The sequence below is a fragment of the Cuculus canorus genome, chromosome 5, assembly GCF_017976375.1.
Source record: "Cuculus canorus isolate bCucCan1 chromosome 5, bCucCan1.pri, whole genome shotgun sequence".
In the NCBI taxonomy this organism is placed as follows: Eukaryota; Metazoa; Chordata; class Aves; order Cuculiformes; family Cuculidae; genus Cuculus; species Cuculus canorus.
The window spans coordinates 28405717-28428552 of record NC_071405.1 but is presented as its reverse complement, the minus strand read 5'-3'; the positions used below and the strand labels follow the sequence as shown (position 1 = coordinate 28428552).

The 22836-nt window shown below is 43.3% G+C and overlaps 1 protein-coding gene across 3 annotated transcripts in view; it reads right to left on the bottom strand.

Moving 5' to 3' along the window:
* EVL (Enah/Vasp-like) overlaps nucleotides 1-22836 on the bottom strand; it is a 155383-nt gene that overhangs the window by 11987 nt on the left and 120560 nt on the right. For 2 of the 3 annotated variants that reach the window (XM_054068196.1, XM_054068197.1), the window contains exons 4-5: nucleotides 8605-8668; nucleotides 4125-4186 (exon numbers count right to left, since the gene is read on the bottom strand). In XM_054068196.1, the coding sequence (XP_053924171.1) occupies nucleotides 4125-4186; nucleotides 8605-8668 (126 nt within the window). Of the gene's footprint in view, nucleotide 1; nucleotides 2828-4124; nucleotides 4187-8604; nucleotides 8669-22836 lie in introns of those variants that run through there. The other variant, XM_054068195.1, reaches the window with a different exon arrangement.

Below are 22836 nucleotides of genomic sequence, written 5' to 3'. Positions count from 1 at the left end.
GCGCAAGGTCATGTTCCAAATTCCAAGGCCATGACCTGACTGCATGATGAGAGCACAACACAAGGAATCACCAAGTATGCAAAAGAATGGGAAATAGTGGGTGCATCAATAGACAATTAGCTATAGTTGTCCTCCTATGAGATCCTGTCACAGATAGGCTACTCTTCTCCCTCCTCCCTGGCTGGGCTAGTGCTTCATTCTGTGCTGAAATAAAAACACAGACAATGCTTCCCAACTAGTAAGTGGCACCTTCTTCTGCTCCTCTCATATCTTTCCACATGGAGATAATAAATTACATCAGCCAACTCTGTGGACTTCTATTAACATCAGCTTTTCACCAGAATCATGGACTACAGCAATATATCCTCCTTTCTGTTGAAAAGAAAGCATGTTGGCCACAGCTGGTCTTGCAAAATAATGGGGGAAAAGTAAACTTCAAGTAGCCCAAGGTTCAGCAAGGCTCCTGAAAGCAGCAGCCTGTTGGAGGGACTGATGGTGAGTAACTCCATTGTAGTAACTCCGTTGTAGTGTTTCACCTGTCTGTAATAGGCCAGTTGAATAAATCCACCTCCTCGAGGCTATTTCCTCACATAACATTCCCTCAGAACAGGCTGCTTTTGATACATGATCACAGGTTCAATAATTTGGTAAATGTTATTTTGAAAGACAGGTGTTTTGACTGAGGAACACCTGGAAACTGTATTTAACATAAGCTGCTTGGCTTCCTTTTTATCTAGGTTTTCTTACAATACTGCCTTATTGCTGTGGTTACTTTTGCCATTATTTCACACTCCCGATTCCATTCTTGAAATGAACTGTAGCTGCTATTAGAAATATTTTAAACGTTTCAAGCCCTCTTTGGTTCATGAACATAATAGCTAGTAATTCATTGTGGGTACAGTTAATTGTAATTGCAAAACTACACCCACCTAATTAGAGGCCAGCCTGAGGCAAAAATTGAATTGAGTCAAAATACTGGACTGATGCGCATTTAAAATAACTTTACTGAACTAAATGGATTTCAAGGACTTATATCAGTGGAAGGACTGAGCCTCCAGTGCTTACAATAATACTTCTAGCAAAAAGTGAAAGGAAATGTCTAAGTCTTCTTCCTTTTCTAGGCACATCATTTAAGCGTTATATGTGGTTATAAACAGGAATGGATCCAATTCACAAAATGTGTATGATCTGAACTGCAAATAGTCATTACTAGTAACTGCTCTGACTCCACAGGCTTTAGATGAGCACTAAAAATCAAGACCATATGCCAAGTGCCAGACCCAAGCTCTTGATCTGCCTGCAACGAAAAAAGTTTGCTGGAATAGTTACAGTGACAAGCCCTCAACTATAAATGCAATTTATACCAGGAAGAGAGTTTCTAGAATGAAGTAAATTACACAAGCACAGGGGATTCTGAGTAGCTATAACAAAATCTATGTTTTAGCTTTTATGGGTAACAGAAACGACACTTAAGGAAAAGAGTAAAAAATCACAACCTCTATCAGTATTGCTATGCAGACACTAAGTCTACCACAGACCCGGCCTCCAGCCAGTATTGCCACACAGACAACAAGTCTACCATAGGCCAGGCCTCCAGCTTCAGAAGAACCCATCTGCTACGTCTGGACCAGTTGAATATAGGCTCTATATTAAGCTTGCTGCCAAATGCAATTTGATTCTGCTGAATGTCAAAGATCTCCTTCCAGGCTAATGCAGTAGGAATATGCATTGCAACAACCCAGCTACAGGGCCTTGGTCCTGTAATTCTTGCTTTTTGCCTTGCTTTTAGCTCAGATGGTCCCTGGACCAGTGCTGAGTGATTTCGATACTTTTTCACCTTGGTTTCAAGATAGCTGTAGGTCTCAGCCTTTTTTCTACCAGTCATGGGAAGTGTGAATGGGTCTTTTTAAACAGTTGAAAGCTAAAGCTTTATACAGGTTGCAACTCATTCAAAATCAGTACTTACTCAAGTGGGCAATGGCTGATGAAGTCATGTAAGGAGGGGTCCTCCTGGGCATAGTCACCTCAGACACAGCAGCGTGAGGGGGAGGCAATGGAAGACAATGTGACACGGGCTGAGAGCACTGCTGTGGAGGCCAAGACAATGGATGGGATGACGGGGAGGGAATATGGCCACAGGAGCTGGGTGGGCTGGCAATAGTGGGCAGCAGGAAGGAGGCTGCAGCTCCTAGGTGTGGAAAGAAGGACCCATCCATGCTTTTCACCTGGGTCCCAGAGGCGCCCAATGCAATATGTTCTTCAGGATGGCCATTCAGAGGTACATTTGCTGAGGTCTCCTGGCCTGCTTTATCTGCGAGACCCCTGACCCTGTCAGGCAGGACAGGAATCACAGGCAGGATGGTAGGGCCACGTGGCTGCAGGACATCACCCCTCTGCAGAGGCGGTGTGTTTGTGGCGGAGGAAGCAGAAGACCAAGGAGAGTAGGAAAGAGAAGAGCGCCTCAGAGGCTGGCAAGAGGCAAAGGAAAAGTGGGAAGGATGAGGAGGTGGAGGAGACAGTGAGGTTCGCCTGATGCCTGGCGTTATGATCCTGTGGTTTGGGCAGGCTGGAGGGGAGGAAGCTGGAGTTGTTGGCAGCTCAGAGGCCGAGTGCCTGTGCAAGAGCTGCAGGCTCTCTCTGTCTCTCTGCAGGGACCTGAAAGAGGATTGACTAGTGGGCTCAGGGACAGCAGGTGTCAAAGAGACAGCACTGGCATGAGGTGGTGGCAAGGGCTCAGCAGCAACAGGAGCACTGCAGTCACTGCAGGTGGGAGGAGGAGACTGGGGCTGAGAGGAGGGAGAGCACACGCTTGTCTGAAGGGTGGAAACTAAAAGAACAGAAAAGACAAATGAAAAGAATAAGATGGGTACGCGACAAGGAATGAAACCAAGGCAAAGCAGAACAGAGAAAAAGGAACCACAAAGTCAATGCAAACAGAAACTCAAACAAAGCAAAGAGGAGATGGTGCAGGCACCAGCTTGCGGTTTTCCAAACCTCAGCAGAACCAGAGAGTTGAGTGAAGTAGGACCCTGGCAGCACAGGATGGGCTGTTTGCTCCTCCCAGGGCTGTGCAGAGAAGAATCCTGGCAGCGCTGGCAGGGCTGTGTGCTCTGGTGCCAGCAAGGCTCCTCCAAGCCACATGTGAATCTGAGTCAGGGCCATAAGCATTGCTCTTGCACAAGGGGCTGCTGCAAGAGACATGCTGAACACACCTTGTAGCCAGGGAGGTGGCAGCCAGAAACACCCGGGACCCATGTCCCACTCCTTGCAGATATTGAGGCAGGATTTTGGCTATGTTCCCTCTGTCAAAGAGGAGTCCGACAACTTCTGTCACTGACTAAGGGATGTGTGTATGTCTGAGCTGGTTTCAAGTCAAAAACTAAAAAGTTGTAACATTTGACGAAGAACATTTCACTTATGTGGTCAGATAAACTGAAAATACTTCCCTAAAATAAAAGCCCAAACACAAGATGGCCACCTAGGCTTGCTTCTTTCAGAGAGGAAAAGCCATATCTTGTACTCATAAGCTATTCCTGTCATCTCTTCTCTCAGCTTAGCGCAACTTAATATGCTATAGAAGATTTTTGTAAGCTCATTAAATATATATATATTTTCCATTAAGCTCACAGAATACTCCTCACTTCATGGCCACAAAATCCCCAATGACGAGCATGTAGAGCTATATTTTCCTCTGCACTGTAGTTTGCTTTGTGCTGCACAGTGATGGGGAGCATCTGACCCAGCACATCAAGCACATCCACCCCTTCATGCTGACATATGCCCTGGAAACATGGAGTCACTCTTGTGGTGACTGCACAACATTGGGGGTGTGGAAAAAGCATGGCCAGGCCTTCTTTGTATACCAGAAATCTCCCTCGGCTGTACAAGTTTTGCCAAGCACAAAACCTGCCTAGCAGCACCTACACACCACAGACCCAAGCCTCTGCAAAACAACACAACCATGCCCAAAAGCATGTAAGTCCCCTAGCTGAAAATGCTTTAAAATACAATCATCAGTACAACCACTCTTAGCATTCTAGCTCTTGTATAGCACCATGCAAAACCCAACTACAGGTAGAGAAGACGAGCAGGGACAGACTATATCTGCTTGGTTTGATACATGCCTGTGGTAGAGGTTCTTCTTTCCAGAGATTCCTGGCGCTGTTGCTGTTGCTCCATCACTTGCCTAAAACAGCAATGAAAAAAACCAAAAACCCTTGGTCATTATGTATTCTTTAGAATTTTGAGTAAAAGCTTTATACACTGAAATGCTCTCAAGCTGTATGTGTGAGCCAATCCTGCACAGAAGTGCTGTTCCTCTGAGATGGAGGTGGGTTTAATTTTATGTACTGGGGCTGCAGCAGTGCCATTGCATGCATTGGGAAAGCGTAACCAGGACACTGCCCTGCACCTGCCAGACACCGCAGGGGCTGGTTGGTCCATTTAATTTAACACCTCAGTAGCTTCTGTAGGAGGACCAGTCAGTGCTGCAGGTCCAGGGGAGCACAGCAACGATGCATAAGCATTGCAAGGGAAGAATAAGGGGCATCTTGCATAAAAGAACATAGTCCCAAGTCTTTTATAGATCAGGACACCAAAGGACTAGTAGTTAAAATGAAAATAGAAGGAAACTTGATTGGTATTCAGGCGCCGACTGAACAAAACCTGTTCTGTCCAGCTGCACAACCCACTGACAGCCTGCCACCTGATGCCCCAGCACAACCACTGCTGTGGTGGCCAGTGTGGCCACGAGGACCACAACTGCCGTGTTTCCTCCACAAATGCAGATCACAACATTGCACTGCTGCATTTTCGTCACCCTTCTCCTCACGAGCTGCAAGATCCCCTGCTATCCAGGCCTGGTGTCCCAGAGGGAAATGCACTGCCAAGGCTTTTTCCAGGGTCTGCTTTCCAGAGATGTGCAGTTCCCAGGGTCTATCAGCAGAGGTCTTCTCTTGCACACTATAACACTTCTGCAGAAAGAGCTGTCACTCTGACCCCTGCCACAAACCAACCCTGGCATTTCTCTTGTTAAAAAGATTGATATCTAAAAACCAGACTATTTGCCAGGCTTTTCACCATACACTAAAGATTTCAACTATACTAAAACACAACTCTGAAATTCCTGGAGCACTTGGTAATTAAGGTTTATTATAATTTATTCCATGATTCTAGGTCAAGTTTGCCTTGAATTTGTTCCACATATGTTTGGGCCAGTCTTAACTGCATAGAGATGTCCTTTTTCGGTAACGAATTTACTTCATGATCTGTACAGTAAGGCCAGCTTAACTCCAGGCAATGCTTCTATTTTGATCTCTTATGTAACGCTTCAGAGAGATCTCCCTCTTGCATTTTTACTTCTACTTTCTAGAGTCTGCTATTTTGAATAATGCTATCTTCTTACATACAAATAAAAACTTTTTTAGAAAAATAAAGTTACATTATATAAGGAAAAAAAGAATGTCTTAATTTGCAAAATAAATTTCCCATATTTCAATTCTAATTCAATAGATGGGACAGGAAAATCCACGATTATAATTATTAGCTGTGGAGGGATCGATCCTCAGCAGTTTTATGTTGAGTACATGCAACCCATTGAGGACACTGCCAAGCCACCGGCAATTTCTGGAAGACTATTATAGGCAGCTGAGAAAATTATTACACGTGCAGAGGGGAAATGGTTTTGAGGAACAGCCTTAGTTGGCTGATTCAACTGGTTTCATTTAAGCTACCCCACTTTAAACCACATAAACAGAAATTTTCAATTCAGTACATACCCTATCTCTTACTTGATAGTTATGAGCTGAATGCATATGCAACAGCATCAATTGCACTGCTAAAATTTCAATTGTAAAGACGAGTACTAAGAATTTCCTAAGCATACCATCCCTTACCTTGGCTTGGCATTTATTACAAAAAATTGATGATGAAGAAGCACTTGACATATACACTTTCCTCATTAAACCTGGGGGAAATACTAAGTTTATTGGAGGACAGACTTGGAAAGCTCGAGCCTGACGGACCAGGAAAGAAATATAGGTAACGTGTCTCCAAGTTGCTAGAGCCACTGCAGAGCGGATCCAGGTGTGGGGTGCTCCTCAAAACAAGGCTGAGCTACTGCCATTTGAAGTCAGGATTCATACCAACCTTGCCTGCCTTTGGGCAGGAACAGTTTATACATGCCAAACATGCCCTCCCACATGTGCTAAAAGGAGAAGTTCTTACACTCTTAGGAAGTCAAATTTATTCCAGTGGAACTAAATAAAGCCTGAGATTGGCACAAGGCTGCTTAAAGAGTATGCAAGGAGTAAAGTGCAAGAGGGGACAAATTACACCCTGCCTAAAAAATATATTCTTTTAACATTTGTATAAAGGTCTCTAAGAAACTTTTTAACAGACAAATTCGCAGGGTAGTTACCATAACTTCATTTCCTTGCCTGCTTATAAGATGTTCAAAAAAAGATAGGCCTAAAATAGGTCTGCTCTATGCTTAAAGAATGCATCAGCATAATTAAAGCTAAAAATCCTCAAGTGCAGATGTAGTAATAAGTGCATCTACTGGCATAGCTTATTCCAGTCCAATGGAGCAAAAGGAGCTTTCCCAGAACCATGTGCTCTGTAGCAGTGAAATAATACCTACCCAAAAGGCTTTTACTGTCTCTAAATGAAAACTAATATATATATTTTTTCAGATCTAGTTAAACTGCTCGCATTTTAAACGTACAGACTAGACACCTAAATTTGAGGTCTGAGTTACTTATGCTCTGAAGAATCAGTTATTTCCACTGGTTAAATTAAAAGCTAGATGAGGTCTTTCAGCCAGGCAGTGGGGACAGGCAGCATCCCTCCACCTCTGGGTGAGCAACACTGAGCTCTCCTCTGACCTTTAGGATAGCTCTGCTATCCCAAAGCAAATCTTACAAATCTCAAGCCAAATATTATTACTTGCTGACTCATTTAATAGTCATAATTACTTGCTGACTCAATTTAGTAGTAATTCCCTACTAGATCGTGGGCCATTTAAAGTTATTCATAAAGGTGCAGGAAACCAGTTATCCGACAATTCCCTCATAATTTTGGGGGAGAGAGAGAGAGAATCCTAAGTAATCCACAGCCTGTGCCAGGGCCTTGTCTTCCTATGCATGGTTTTGGGCCATCAGAACAATAGTCCTGAAGCATGAATGCAAATGATATATTGCAATACTTCATCTCTGTTGCTGTAGGAACATGTGACGTTAAGCTACACTACTCATAGGACCAGGGCAGTCCCTGGACCCTGCAAGGGGGAATCTTTGCTGCTCACAGGTTGCACCTACAAATGAAGATGTAGCCCACTGAGCCTCTGTCACCCAAGACCAACATTCACCACCATTGGTGCTGAACTGCCCCTGCAGGTCTAGTTTCCACTAAAATCCTTAAAAAGCTGTTCACTATCTGAGCCAAACACTGGCAAATTCCTTTGGAGGGCTAACTGCACTTGCTGATCCTCCTCTCATTACACAAGCAAATGCAGACACCTCACTTAAGCAATGGTGGGCACCAAGCTTAGAGCAACAACAGGTCTTGTGGGTTCCTGTACTCCAACACACTCCTGATGAAGTGAGGCTCACCAGCTTATACTTATTACAGCAGAATATTCTGTAGTGTTTCTTATACAGTAGGAGAAATACACTTGCAGTGAGCAGAATACAGGGAACAAAAGTGCTTTTTTGTGTGCACAAACCTGTATTTCACCAGAGAGGCACAAGCCTGGCTAAGCAGTGCTGCTGTCACGGACACCACCGATGCCTGGCAGACAGATCACAGCTCTGGCAGCATAGACTACCAGTCAGTCAAGAAAACTTCATCCAGAATGGGAGAGGTAAGTCTTATACTTAGTGAAGTAAGCTGTGGATACTGCTGCTACAGGGATTTCTAATGCTGCTCCAGGAATCTTGGCTGAATCAGCAAAGCTGAAAGGAGATGGGCCTCATAATTTGATTATGGAGACAGGCATATAAGGATGGACTCTCACTCCTGTCTACCTTCCCTTTGATGTCAAGGAGGACACTCTTAGCAGCTAAAGAAAAGGCCACGTAGAATAATGGCACTAAAGCTAGACAAACGTGTAAAGGTGAAGGGTATGACTTTACAATTTCATTTATTATTTATTAGAGCAACACATTCATAGAACTAACAGCATATGATATAAGAAGTAGCCATACATGAATGGGCCTAAGGTATCAATGACAGTGTCTATGGTCCATCAGATGCTCCTTGGGCCACATGACTGTCAACAGCCAGCAGGTAATCCAGAATAGGATCAGGGTAGGCTTTTTTAATGTGATCGAGGACCACATACTCTACAAAATGCTTTTTAACACGTTCTGTCTTTAACTCTGAACATCTGCACGCCCCACTCTCATCTTTGAGAAGAGTTTACCTAGGCCTTCAGTTCACCCTTTAAAAAGTCATTACAGAATCGTTAGCAGTAATTACAAAAAACCCAGAATCAGCTTAAAACAGGTACAAGTAAAGAGAACAGTGCTTATGTGTGAGCAAGGAATGCACATTCATCCAAGCTACAAACTAGAACTCTACCATAACTGTTTAACTCCCACTTACCTTCTTTGTGCTTCCATCTCATCTGGAGATGGCCCATTCTGAACCTGGCGCTGGGCAGCTGGACCTAGAGAAAAAAAAAGAAAATAGTATTAGGAAAGCAAATTTATTTTTTCCTATTAGACATATGATCACCTCCTGTAAATTTTTAGTCCCACTGGGAGACTCCAATGGCTAAATACGTGAGCAGATTAGCCCACATTGTCAGCACTGTGGTAGCTGCAGACCACATGCTCATCCCGTGGCAAGGGTGAAGATCTGCAGTGTTGCAAAAGATGTCATGTGAAAGGACAGTTCATCACACTGGGATGCATTTTTAGCTTCTGCATGGCTTCGATCTAACCCCCCTGGATTATTGCATGCTTGCACAGTAATCAAACCACAGTGCAGAGTTTGTGAGCACACATGCTCGCTATTGCTGCAGTGATGCTGAGTTGCCATCAAGAAGCCACCTGATGGAACTGCAAGGAGAATCAATATTAAACATGCCTTTTACAAAGGCGGCTTTCCTTTTTACAACAACAAGCCAGTCCTCTGCTTCTACAGGATCCATACCAAACTGAGCTTTGACTGGCATTTGCCAACAGAATTCAACTGTTCATATCGCCATTTAAGTGACATCTCCACTTGACTCTGATAATTTAATCTCCGTTCTTGGACATTTAATCAAGCACAATGACATTTACATACTATTTCCAGAAATAAATAATTATTCTGAAAATAAAAATAATTGTTGGTAACAAACTACAGCAATCTTGATTTGATGAGGTGGGTTTCAACTGGGACTAAACAGGTAAGAATTCTATTCAATGAAACAGCAATTTTCCTGAGAAACAGCACTGAGAAACAGATCAGCTATAGGCAGGAAATTATTATGTACACCTTAGTTTTTTCATTTTCAAATGTAAAATTTCATTCTATTAGAAGTTATCCAACAAGTGCAAATCGGAATTAAACACTTACAAACCCAAGTATGTCACTCACAAATTGTTACGGACATTTCTCTCCATTTTCTTTAGATGCTTCTGCCAGGCAGAATGCCATCCAAAAATGAATTTAAGAAGTATGACTGTGTGAAAACGGGAAAGGTGGCAGAAATGCATCACGGTTAGAAATTCCAGAGCACTGACTGATCCTGAGGAAATTGTGTGTATTTTTGATATGTGCTTAAGGACTGACATTTGCAGAATGGAAACACGGTACTTTCTGAAGATTGGGCCCAAGTATTCCAGTTTTGGGTATCCCAAAATTGAGGCCAGTGACAGGCACTGAATCAAAAGCTCTGACATTTAAAAATGTCCTAGGATTGGGTATGAAGTCTCATGGGTATGAAGGATATGGGTATTAATGTCTCATGAGCAACAATTTAATAGTTTGTCACAGGCCTTTGGCAAACTATTTAGAAAGAAATACCACACAAGAAACAATGAATGGTGGGGAGAGGGTGGGCTTTTTGGAAGGAACAACCTTAGCAGGTATTTGGGAAACACAGAGTAGGAGAGTCATGTAAGTAGTTTAAGGTGTAACAAGGATGCCATGTTACTGCATCAATACTTGTACTGTACATCTTCACCACTGGTGTCAAAGAAGGCCAAAGCTGTCACTGTGCACCAGTTACAGAGTGAATTTAAACTACTTCTGAACATAATAGGAAGATGGGAAAGGTCCCAGCCCCAACCTGTGGAATTGGACTAGATTCCTCCCAAGTTAGCAGTATCACCGGTTCGGACTCTGCTGTGTGCAGGTAACACCAACATTCTCATAGGCACACACACATACACGAGGTATTTCAGTAAGCAGACTTCTGGGCAAAAGACTTTCAAGGCTTAAGTCAGATACACCTCCCGCACTGGATAACAAATTCCACTGCAATGAGCCATAGCTGTGCTCATCCCTGGATATGATTTCATCATGAGAAAACTTCCCTGTATAAAGACTCAGAACAACATACAGAAGCCTGCATCCTGCTCGGAAAAAGGCCTAAAATAGGCACTAGCATGAACAAGAAAGGCCAGAGGATGAGACAGCAGAAACAACAATTCTTCCCTGGCAATAAAAAATGTCAAAATATATAGAAAGCTGTAACCATAGAATGGTTTGGATTGGAAGGGTACCTTAAAGATCATCCTGTGGTAGCCCTCCTGCCATGGGCAGGACACCCCTCACTGGACCAGGGTGCTCAAAGCCCCATCCAACCTGGCCTTGAACACCTCCAGGAATGGGGCAGCCACGACCTCTCTGGGCAACCCATGCAAGTGCCTCACCACTCTCACAGTAAAAATTTCTTCCTAATATTTAATGTAAACCTCCCCTCTTTCAGCTCAAAACCATTATCCCTTGTCATATCGCTATGCTCCCTGATAAAGAGCCCCTCCCCATCTTCCCTGTAGTCCCTTTAAGTACCGGAAGGTTGCTATAAGGTCCTAGAGCCTTCTCTTCCCTAGGCTAAACAAGCTCAATTCTCTCAGCCTGTCTTCATGTGGGAGGTGTTTCAGCCCTCCGATCATCTTTGTGGCCTCCTCTGGACTCACTGTAACAGATCCATGTCCTTCCTGTGCTGCAGACTCCAGAATTGAATGTACTATTTCTGGTGGGGTCTCAGCAGAGCTGAGTAGAAGGGGAGAATCACCTCTCAACCTGCTGTCACACTTCTTTTGATAAAGCCTAGGATACAGTTGGCTTTCTGGGTTGCAAGCTTCTCATTCACCAGCACCCGCAAGTTCTTCTCTTCAGGCCTACTCTCAACCCATTCCCTGCCCAGCCTGTGTTTGTGCCAGGGTTGCCCCGGTCCAGGTGTAGGACCTTGCTCTTGACCTTGGTGAATTCCATGAGATTTGCAGAGGCCCACGGTAGCAGAGACCCATGTCCTGACCCATTGCTATCTTGAGACAGGTTAACAATCAGTGTTTTCTGAGTAATGATTAATTCCTCTCTTTTACAGGTTTAGATTTCTTACTGAAATCATCACACTGCAGCAAAACACATTTATTTAAAACTTCTCCAAACTAATTTTTCTTCTGTTTTACTTGTGACCAGTAGTGAGACATTAAAGAAGTGAACTGTATTCACTTCATACTCAATTTTAAGATAGATTTAATGTCCTCCTCTGGACATTAGTTTTGTTTAGCACAATTTTCTTCTTTAAGTGCTTTAGAACTGAAGAACCCTAACAAAGCAGCAAGGCAAAAAAGGGCAAGCATGGACAGAAGAGGAGAATGATGCTGTAACAGGAAGCCAGTCCTCTTTCCTGTGTAAAACAAGAAGTAGTGGAGTAAATGTTGACAAGATAATGCTACCTGAGGAAAAGCCTAGGCCAACTGCAGAGGTCAATCACAGCCCACAAGAACAGGGATACTGACAGTGTATTCCTGCAGAGCCTTGTACTGATTGGAATTGGTAGGAAAAGAGTTCGAGGAAAGTTGTATGTAGAGTTGTCCTGGGATAACAGGGTGTTCAGGGCAGTTAATTTTGCTGCCAGGGGATTATAAATCTTCTTGCTACCAGTGAGGAAACACACTGTTTCTGTTTGCCACTGGTTGTTGCTTTGCTTGAGTTACCCATGACCATAAGAAAGAACTTATTCTGGCATCCTTCCTGTGATCTTATTCAAACTAATGATTTTCTACAGTTATATGAAACCTTAATCTGCAAACCATTAAGAAAAAGGTTAGATGCAACAAAGATTTTGCCTGAGAGTGGCAAATACACTTAGAAGTCCAATCCAAGGCTTCAGGTCCATTTATTGCCAGAAACATAAATTTTGCTAGATTTGCCTCCAGCTAAAATCCAGTCTTCTTGGCAGACCCAGGCATACCACCATCTGATATAAAGTCGGCAAACACCTTCAGTCTCTGTAATGATGGAGCTTCACGTTTCTCTTATCCTTGAGCTTGCTTTTAGCACACTTGGCCAAAATGCATACTGAAGGCGAGGATTATTTTTAAACTTGGTTCCTTATGTGCATGCTCTGCAGCGCACACACACAGCAGACACCTGCATGACTGCAGATTTTTCAGATTCAAATGGACCCTCCTAGGTTTAACTTCTCTCCACATTCTTAGATGTCTCTCAGACATGAGCAGATATGAGCAGCAGGTGCTCTTGGTGATGGCATCCTCATTTAAACATGCTTCTTGAGTTGCTCTGTGAGCTACCTCTGATCCTGACAGCCTTTGGGAACTGCTGCACAGAGAAGAGCACTTCTCAGTACAATAACCAGGAGCGACAGTTTTGCTACTGACCCATTTGCAGCTTCAGAGCTGTTGCAATCTACATTTTTAGCAACTAATTAATGCAGGAGATAGATACACTCTGAATGTTGCGTTAGCTTGCTTCATTGCTTTGTAATAATTAACTGCATTTATATATAAGCATCTTGTGATTCAGCTCAAGGCAGATTTGGGGAGCACACAGATGTTTTCTGTTTGCTGCTTCTCCTCCCAGTCTGCCTTCCCCAGCTACCCCTAAATATGCCATTGGGAACTCCTGGCACCAGGGCACTGCTTTGTGGTGGGTGTGCCGGTTTCCACATGCTGGTGGCTGCTCTTGCACCACCACTACTGCTCCGAGATGTCCACATCCAGACTCACAGCCAGCCTCAAAATGGAATCAAAGCTGTGACAGAGGAAAAACCCATGGTCCTGCTTCCATTGTGGCGGGAAAGCATGAGCAAGAAAGAACAATGCCATAATTTCTCTCCTGCTAGAGCAGTCCAAAGCAGTGTTTCTTCTTCTTTTACTCATGCTGCAACTGCAAGCACCACTCACTGTCTAATGCAGTCAAGAAAATGGCAAAAGTAGGCTCATTCATCTGAGCAACCAGGATTTTGTGTTTCTTCAATACAGAAGGTCCAGACTAACCCACTTAGAGATCTTTTATTCATTTTACAAACCGGAAACTGAGCACCTGCCAAGGGACTGTTCTACAACCACTATAGCTTCTGAGGTGCTCATGGACCAGCATGATGAACGTGAGGAACGTGAGGCTAAGGAGAGGTTTCTGGGTCAAAGCTGAATAAGAAATGTACCTGGGCTTTAAATTCCTGAGACTGAAAATTTTTGTTCTGCATAGGAACAGAAAATTATGATTTTGCATGAATAAAATCACAGCAGACTATGAGAGCAAAAGAGGTAGGAGCCAGACAGACAGCTTTCCCTTATTGCTTGATGGTTTCAGCACATACTTGGATTGCAGGAGACTGGGGTTCAGGCACCAGATCTGACCCCTTGACATTTATATCCATAGAATGACAAACACTTGCTTATCTTGACCAGAATAGAAGAAATCATTCCAGATTAGAAGTTCAGGCAAAACTTATCTTATCATACAAATACTTTCAGAAAATGCCAATTTATTTGACAGAAATAAAAATAATCAACCATCTAAAGCATTTCTGACCAATGCGAATCCCAGTGTCCTCACGGGGGGTACAACTTGGGCCACCACTCCCCTGCCTCAGGGTACAGAAGGAGGATTCCTTGCTGGGCTGCTGCCAACTCCTGGGGCCAACCTGTCAACTCAAGCCAGGACTCAGCTAGACGGTGCATTTTATTGTTTTCACCATAACCTCTTCCCTTCACCCCCACACAGCCAAGGAGGTTCCTTGTTCTCCTCCACACTGCTGACCACTTCCCCCAGTGCCCCAAAACCAGACCAGCCTTGCCATGTGTGTGTGAAATGAAGTGGGCTCTGGCCCCGCTCTGGCCGGAGGGCGGAAGTTACCTTCTTACACCACCGCTTCCCTCCGTTTCACAGCCTTGCTGTAATTTCAGCTCTCTTGCTGCTGTTGGGTAATCATGCTGCTGCTGTCAAGACTCTGTCAGCACTTTAAACATCTGCTTCTGCCTGGAGACCTCAACCTGCTCTTGTCCCCTTTGGTCTGTCCTGTGGGGACTGCACATGCCATGAGGAATTGCCCACGGAAGGAGCCGGCACAGAACTGGGCTAGTGCCCATGGAAGGAGCTGGCTCGGAACCGGTCGCAACACCACTGTGCTAGTGACACTGTGCTCACACTCATTAGTAGAGATAATTATCCCGGACAAAGCACCAACCTAATTAGCCTAGATAAAGCATGGAGATAAAGCAGTGTGCCTATGCTACTTCTGAGGCCCAAGATAGTACAATCAGAGTTGGATGACATGGCAGCTCATGTAGACCTAAGTTTCCATTGTGAGTTAAAAGACTGGGAAAAGGGATGACCCCATAGGCAGAGCCATGGGCCCCTTGCACGCGCCACCATGGTGTTTCCACGCCAAAGGTTTGGGACTCCACACATCCTGCCTCATTTGACATGGAATAGCTCACGCGTCAGTCGTGCTACAGAGAGTGACTGTCTGACCAGGATGCAGGGGCTGAGGCAAAGCACGGACAGATGGGCCAATGGGGCAGTTTTGTCTGTGGGTCATTAGTGGCTTAGTTTTACAAATTTTAACACCATTAGGGTTTTGCTGTGCTGTCAACTATGTGACAGTGTCCTCAGTTCCATACAGGATCCTGTTGGATCATTTGAATCACAGTAAGCAAAACCACCCTAGCAGAGAGAGAGGGAACACACTCACCAAAGGGAGGGTCTGGGTACAGTGCCACAAAGCCTGCTTTCAGGCACTGTTTGCCTCATTGCTGTTAAATATTAACTTCAAATAGAAACGAGTTTCAGGGAGTGCTATTCATGGGCTGGGTGCCTTCATTAAACACATTAAATACCTTCCATAATTTCATTTACACATGGACTAAACTTTTCCTCTGAGAACTGCAAGGAACTTTATCAGCCTTAATTAAGCTTTACTAGTGCTGTGAGGCAGAAGCTAAGTGACTTGATTACACCCAGACCATGTCTGCACAAGTAAAATTTGTTTGCACCGAATTATCTACAGGTGATATTTGCTACCGACAGTTAAACCTATGCAAACGGTCACCTAAGACACCCTTATTCTGATGCAGACCAAATTAGTCTTGGTTCATTCTAAGACAAGAACGGTGCAGTGAAATAAGCATTTCCAGTTGCGCGGTAGAAAACTTCTCTACCTCCCTTCCTTCTCCTTTGGTGATTGATAGTGTTGCAACTTCATGGCAGCGGAAAGTAAAACACATCCTCTTAAAACCATCCCCATCAACACTCCACACAACCTCATTTTACCTTACACTACACTGGACAAGGAACACTGTGTATCCAGATACTAGCTCTCAGCGGAAGTGTAGAAACTCCCAACTTAGAAACTCTTACAAGCGCCACTCCCAAGACTGCAATTGCTTTACATTTATCTCTTCCTTTTACCCATAAGATTACTTTAATCTAACATAACGCAAACCCTCCTTAAATTGAAATAAGGGTGTAAGTACAGGGGGTCTGTACGAAATCTGTCTCTTTAAACTAAAAACTGATTTAACATTCACTGCTGAAGTTTTCTGACGTAGATAACATTTTGGGACAGTGACAGAGCTGGAAAAACAAGCCTGATAGTTAACATGGGAGTGCCTTACCCTATCATTAGTGCACACCTCCTGCAAGCACATATGTATGGGTGTGTACACTATGCACAGTCCTTTTCTTTATCTTTTTTTTTTTTTATTTTTTTAGAAAAAAAACAACAAATGGAATTGAAGGGCTCCCTCCATGCACAATCACATGGCTGTGCAGGATGGAAGACACCAGCTCCAGAGAGGAGTTACCAAATAGAAAGGCCATGCAAAGATCCAGTGCTGCAAGATTACTAGAAAGAAATCGTCAGTTCACCAGAATTGCTACTGAAAACATCAATGTGAAACCAGCGTGCCTTTGACTCAACTGCTAAAGCTGTTAATTCAGCTATTTCGCATATAATATGATGACAATTGTTTGATCCTGGCTGTTTATCCGCCATGGTACTGGCACAGCATTTGATAATTTTTCATGCTGGTGTCTTGGTTCAGCTGGAGGAGAAAAACTTACTTTTTTTCATTCTGAATGCAATCAAGATGAGTCAGTACCAAAGCAGCTCCTGCAGTAAGCAACTGCTTTCTGACAGCAGGGATCATATTTAATATGTAAAGGATGTGGCTCAGGTGCATTTATCTCTGCGTCAGTGCCTCAGCTTAGGAGCACAGCTTGGGTTACCTCTCACATAAAAGACAGCTCAACCAGCTTTGAAGAAATTCAAAAATATACACAACTGACAGTGCAAACAGGAAGCCTTCCAAACTTCCACAATGAGGTGGCTCCAGAGCTGTCGGGGTCAGCATCTCCCCTAGAATAGTGTAGGGTGGTGGAACTGCATCCCCATGGTTAGGGCATTCAACAGTGGGACACAGAATCATAGAACAGTTTGGGTTCGAAGGGACCTTAAAGATCACCTAGTTCCAATCCCCCTGCCATGGGCAGGGACACCTCCCACTAGACCAGGCTGCCCAAGGCCCCATCCAACCTGGCTTTGAACACCTCCAGGGATGGGGCAGCCACAACTTCCTTGGGCAACCTGTTCCAGTGGTTCATCACTCTCATCATGAAGAAAACCACCCTCATAGTGAAGAAGCATTTCTGGTCAGCGACTGCCTGTATTTTGTCCAGTGACTGATTAAAGTAAATTAGAATTGCATGAGAACTGTGAATGATTTTGCTCTCAGTAGCTCAGTTCTACCAGGACAGAAAAACTGCACTCTGATCTAGAATAGCACGAGCCTGCTGGGTGAAAGGGAGGTGGGACATGAAAGCTTCAGTTTCCCTGGGCAGAGGAAGTGGTTGAACCTTGGTACCCAACTTCCCAGGGAAGTGTTTCAAGCACCAGACCTTCAGGATGGCAGCAAAGCAGAAGGTCATGCCTACGCAGCTAACTGGATCAGGCCCCAGTGCTGCAGAGCCCAGTGAAGGTGTCGGGGCAAGGAAAGACCTTGTGCAGCACCAGCTTTCCAAGGAACAGAGAGTCTGGCCAGCAAGACAAGCGCAGAAAACTTCTGTGCAGTTCAGAGAAAGGTGGAACTGGAGCTTCCCAGGAGCATTGTGTTTTCTGTGCTGAGCAAGAAAGAACTAATTCAGTGGCCACTCAATTATGCATTAATGAAACAGAGGCAGATCGGGCAGCCACCTGCCATGCAGCATGGAGCTGTGACCATCAGCACCTCCCTTCTTTGCAGGGGCTGATGCGGGGGTTCTGCTGCATTTAGAGAAAGAGCCTTGTTTCCACAGGCGGTTTCATGATAAATAAGCATCCTTCTTAGTTGATGACTGATTGCTTTTATTATGGGAACTGCCTTTGGCTCTAAGAAAAATGCAACCTGCACAGAAAGCTACGGGAATAGTTGGGGTATTTTAAAGGGAAATAAGTTATTGCTGAATTTCTAAGGGTCTTATTCCAATACTGCTGGCTCTATAAACACATCCAGGGAAGACTATAGAAAAAGATGTCCATCGGTGCCACAATAGAAAAAGTAATCCATAAAATTCAGGACCACGAGACTAGTTAAAAAAAAAAATTATTAAATAAAACAATTATCAGTACTGAATAAACAAGTAGACAAGTAAGTCAGTTCTTTATTGTTCCCTGCTTTTCTAAATTGCTTTTTTTTTTTTTTAGAATGTGCATCAAGCCTACTTTCCTGCACATCTATTTGAAAAATTTCAACAGCAGTTAAAATTAGCTCAAACTCATGCGTCTAGGCAGTAATGAAGGCTTAAGAAAAATGCCAAACACAACCAGACTCTTGTTAAAATCAAAAGTGTGAGTGGTACTGAGAAGCTGTCACCTCCCTGCCACTGCATGGGGGTCTGGTTAATGCCAGAGCCCAGACAGTAGATGCTCAAAAGAAGCTGAAGATGTAAATCAATACAAATGGCTTATATTGCACAAAGATATTTTCCTGAATTTGGTTTTAATGAGGAGATGAATTGTTTCACTCTGGTGACAGTGCGCCAGGCACTGTCTCCACAGAGATGGGAGTACTGGCAACCCTGGCCTCATGTTCTGCAGCAAGAGCATTGCCGAGCTCAGAAAGCACCTTCCCACTGACATCTCAAATGCCATGCATCTGTTCCATGAAATACGAACTAAGTGTGACCATGCGTCTATTTGCACACAGGTACCTGCTTATACCTACTTTCTACTTACAATTCCTTACATCAAATAAAAAGCAGTAATTCAATAATTTTTGGGGACAAATTGAATTTCTGAAAATCTCTGAAGCCACAGGGAAAAAGAACCCAGCCTCCAGCAAGTACTGGAGTTCAGTCACCTGATATTTACACACTTAGCTGGTCAAACATAATCTCTAGTTTTGTTTAACAGTGAGACTCATGACACACTAAATCAGAAAAATATATATACATAATGTAGCCTGGTGCATCACCCAAGGCACCTAGAGCACTACAGTCTATTCTTGGCCCAACTCCACAGCCTTGCAAGGAAAGCCTCTCAGTTTTTAAATGTCCCCTTCCTTTTCATGCTTCAGTGATACAGTAAACTTCTTGGGGCAGTCTTCTCCACATCATGGAGAACAGGAGGGCTCCATATGTTCATCAAAGCTACATGTACACATAGAAACATCATATTATAAACACACAGCTTGCATCTAGTTAATGAATAAGACCCAGATAAGATCCATTTTACCAAAATTTAAACACCAACACTGCCGTAAGACAATTGGGATGGACACCTATACCTGGACAGTGCAGAGGGCAGAAGACCTTTCTATGAAACATGACTAAATGGAGATAAATTTGGAGGTTTATGAAAAAAACATCATTAGAAATGGGTAGCAGTCCTTGATAATAAACTCACAAGTTTAATAAATCCAACAGATAAACAAAAAAATTCAAATGCAGTAACTGATCCCATTCAAACTTACACCAAAAGCCAAGCTCTCTGCTTACGGGAGGCAAAAGTCCCACTAGCTAAGAAGGTCCATAGTAAAACCATCAACCCTCCTCAGCCTAATGGCCCAACCTTAAACAACCCTGCAAATACTCATTTCCAGAAAAGCTAACAGGAGTTGACAGCCACAGACAAGCCATTATGGAGCAAAAGAGTAAATAAATATCCAGATATCTATAGCAGGTATAAAATGCTGTCCTTGATACCTATTTTTTGAACCAATACCTATCCTGTGAGCATAGATGCAACTAAAGACAGAAGCAATTCAACACATTGATTCACAAGTCATCACACCATATTCTCACTGTAATCACTGCTCCTGATTTAACAGCTCTGAATAATGCCAGCATCAGCTGAACCCAATGGGTCATTTTTTTTTTCAAATATTTCCTTGGTATTCTAACGCCCACCTGCCAATTAAAAGCAAGCCAAAGACAAACAACTCATCAATGAGCCACGACTGCAAGTGATTTCCCAGCACAACTGGGTGCCAACACAGAACATTTCCATGCAAAAACACCCTGGTTCAAGCATTCCTTCCCTCTTCCCAGGTTGGCCCCCACCAGAGTATAGCATGCAAGGGATGCGGCGTGCAAGGCAGCAGGGAGGTTTCCATAACCTACAAGACATACGGCACAGGATGACGCAGTCACAGTGGCAGAGGCAGAAGCAGTGCCAAATCCATTCCCTGCTGACCATAGTATGGCAGCAGGCTCCTCAGCACACTCCTCTCTGTATCTTCCTCATGCTCAGCACTTACCAACCGTCCCACTGCAGACCAGGTTTCATCAGGTGTAATCTATCCACTACTGCAGCAGCAAAGTGGGCCCAGCCCCTTAAATATTTAATTGGACCCTCTTTCTCACCTATCACAATACTTCAGGGTGCTTGAATGCCAGAATTCATTGTCTGAACTCCCACGCAATACTATGAAAGTCAGAAAGAAACTGCATTTTTCTGTCCACTGCCCTACTTAGACTACCATATGTTTGCCTACATACAAGTAACTACAATAAATTGTGAATAAGCAGAAAGTTAGCTTGTACTGGGGAAAAAAATGACTGCAAATAATCATGCAGGATCAAGCTCACTAGCAGTGTAGCTGTTGAAGTAAAGAGGCTACACCAGTGATGAATGTTGAGCACTAGTCTTAAAATCTAAGTTTGAAAATGCTGGGTTCAGAAATAAATATGTGTGGCTTAAAATCCCCATCTACTCTCTTCCAGTTCTTTTCACCGTCTCATGATTCCTGATCTCCTCTGATCCCAACACTTTTCACTCTTTCTACTTTGTCGGCTAATCACTTTCCTCTTCTATATTTCAGCGCAACAGGTCTCAGGGAGGCAATCCAGTTGAAGTTAATGGAGAGTTTTTATGAGGAAGCTACACAGAGCATTCATTCTGGGTTTTTTTTGACTCATCACCAGTCCTTTGATCCATTTCTTTCCCTCCTCCCTGCCTTTGCATTACTCTTGTCTACTGGGAATTTCACACAGCCCAATCCCGCACTCCTCAAGCAAACTCATAGCTTGTTTAGGGGATGTATTGCCATAGTTTCAGTGACACTACTCTGATTTAGATTGATTAATGTTTCAACCCACTGAACTTAGAAGTTAAGTCTTTTATCCAATACCTAATTTCTGGAATATGCCGAATGAAACTATAAGGTTCTTCCTATGGCTAGAGCAGGTGAAACCCCAGGTGAAGGCAGGTCCATGACTACCTTACAATGTATGATCTCAAATGGAGCCACTCCTATTCTTCTCAAACAGTATGTATTCTGCATAACTGAGTAGTTACTTGCTCTCTGTAAGGACAGGCTCTACCTGCCTCCACAACGTTAAAACAAACTCAGAGCATTTCAGTGATGTGTAGATATTCTAATAGCAAAGGTGTTTATCATATGTTTTCTAATGTTTGTTTCTGTGAACTGTTTATGTCCCATTTTAAATCTACAGTATTGGTATCTCTCAGGTATTTTCCATTATCAAATGCAGCAAAACAAGTATTAATTAATTAATATTTGAGACTGCAAAACTCTGTTCATAGAAAATTATCTTTTTCACTCTGGCACCCAGATGATCACAATTCTACCTGCACATGCTCATTCTTTGCTGTTTGCTGGCTTATAAAGCCATCAGAGGCACAACACCAAACAGGAATATTACACTCAAACCTGAGTGTCAATACAAGTTTCCATAGCCATAAATGCTCCCCACCTTATGTAATTACTTTCTGAGGGTTTAAAAAAATCCAGAAATAAATTTAGATTAATAAAATCATCATTAAAATAATAACGTTTAAAATATGTTTTTTCATCAGGACCCCATTTTTGCTATAGAAAAAGGTATGTTCAAACTATTGTATTCTCAGTTTTTGAGGATGCTCCGAATCCTTTTTGTTCTCCTTTGCTTTTCTCCTGTATCTCACAATGAAAGGAAGCATCTGGCTGCAGTAAAAGATCAGCTCTGATTTCTGAACTGCTGACTGATCCTGCACCACTGTTGGAACCACTTGCTCTTTCAGAAGAAAACAGCAGTACACAAATGCAGGCAATAAAAAGCAATATACCAAACCAATGAAGGAATCTGTAAACATAGTGATGTACAACTTCATTATGTCAAAAGGATGCATCTAACTTTTTAATTAACCTATTTTCTTCATTATTATCTTCATCTCTTACACACTAAGATTTTGGTTGCTAAGGTGTTAAACATGCCAATGACTAATAAAAAGCTGAAACATACTATTCGAGACCAAACAGCATCTGAGTAAATCTCAGACTGATCTAATACAGATTAACAAATTCCTGCAGATCGATCTGCACACTTACCATGTGCACAGAGAACACCCTGCTATCAAAGTCCGCTAATGAGTGAGTGGGTATGCTTATTCCTCCCTCTGCCTAACCCTAAAATTAATGTAATATTTTTAAATAGCTCATCCAAACACAAAGTGGGACAGCAGAGGCAGTGCCACCACATGACTGAGCAAGTGACATAGCATGGCTTTAGGTGATCTGCAAGGAGAGCACATATGGACTACGTATGAGGACAGGTTCCCTCAGGGACTCCACCGTCAGTTTTGACTCAGAAATGAAGATTGGGACCCACAACCACATCAGCAAGAAAGTGGCCCTTCAGAAGTGTGAAAATAGCAGTATGGCCCACAGGAAATATGATTAAGGAACTTTAGGAAACAGCTGCTCACAATGTGATTTGAGCCACCACTTCTCCTTCATACTTCGGGCAAAATTATGACTTGCTGTACACTATCAGTGTTGGCCTAAGTCTGGAAACACAAATTCAAGTGTGGCTGAAAACATGAGACCAAATGTTTTTATATCATCTGCTTTGGGATTCCTGGACACCACTAGCTGTGTGCAAGTGACTAAG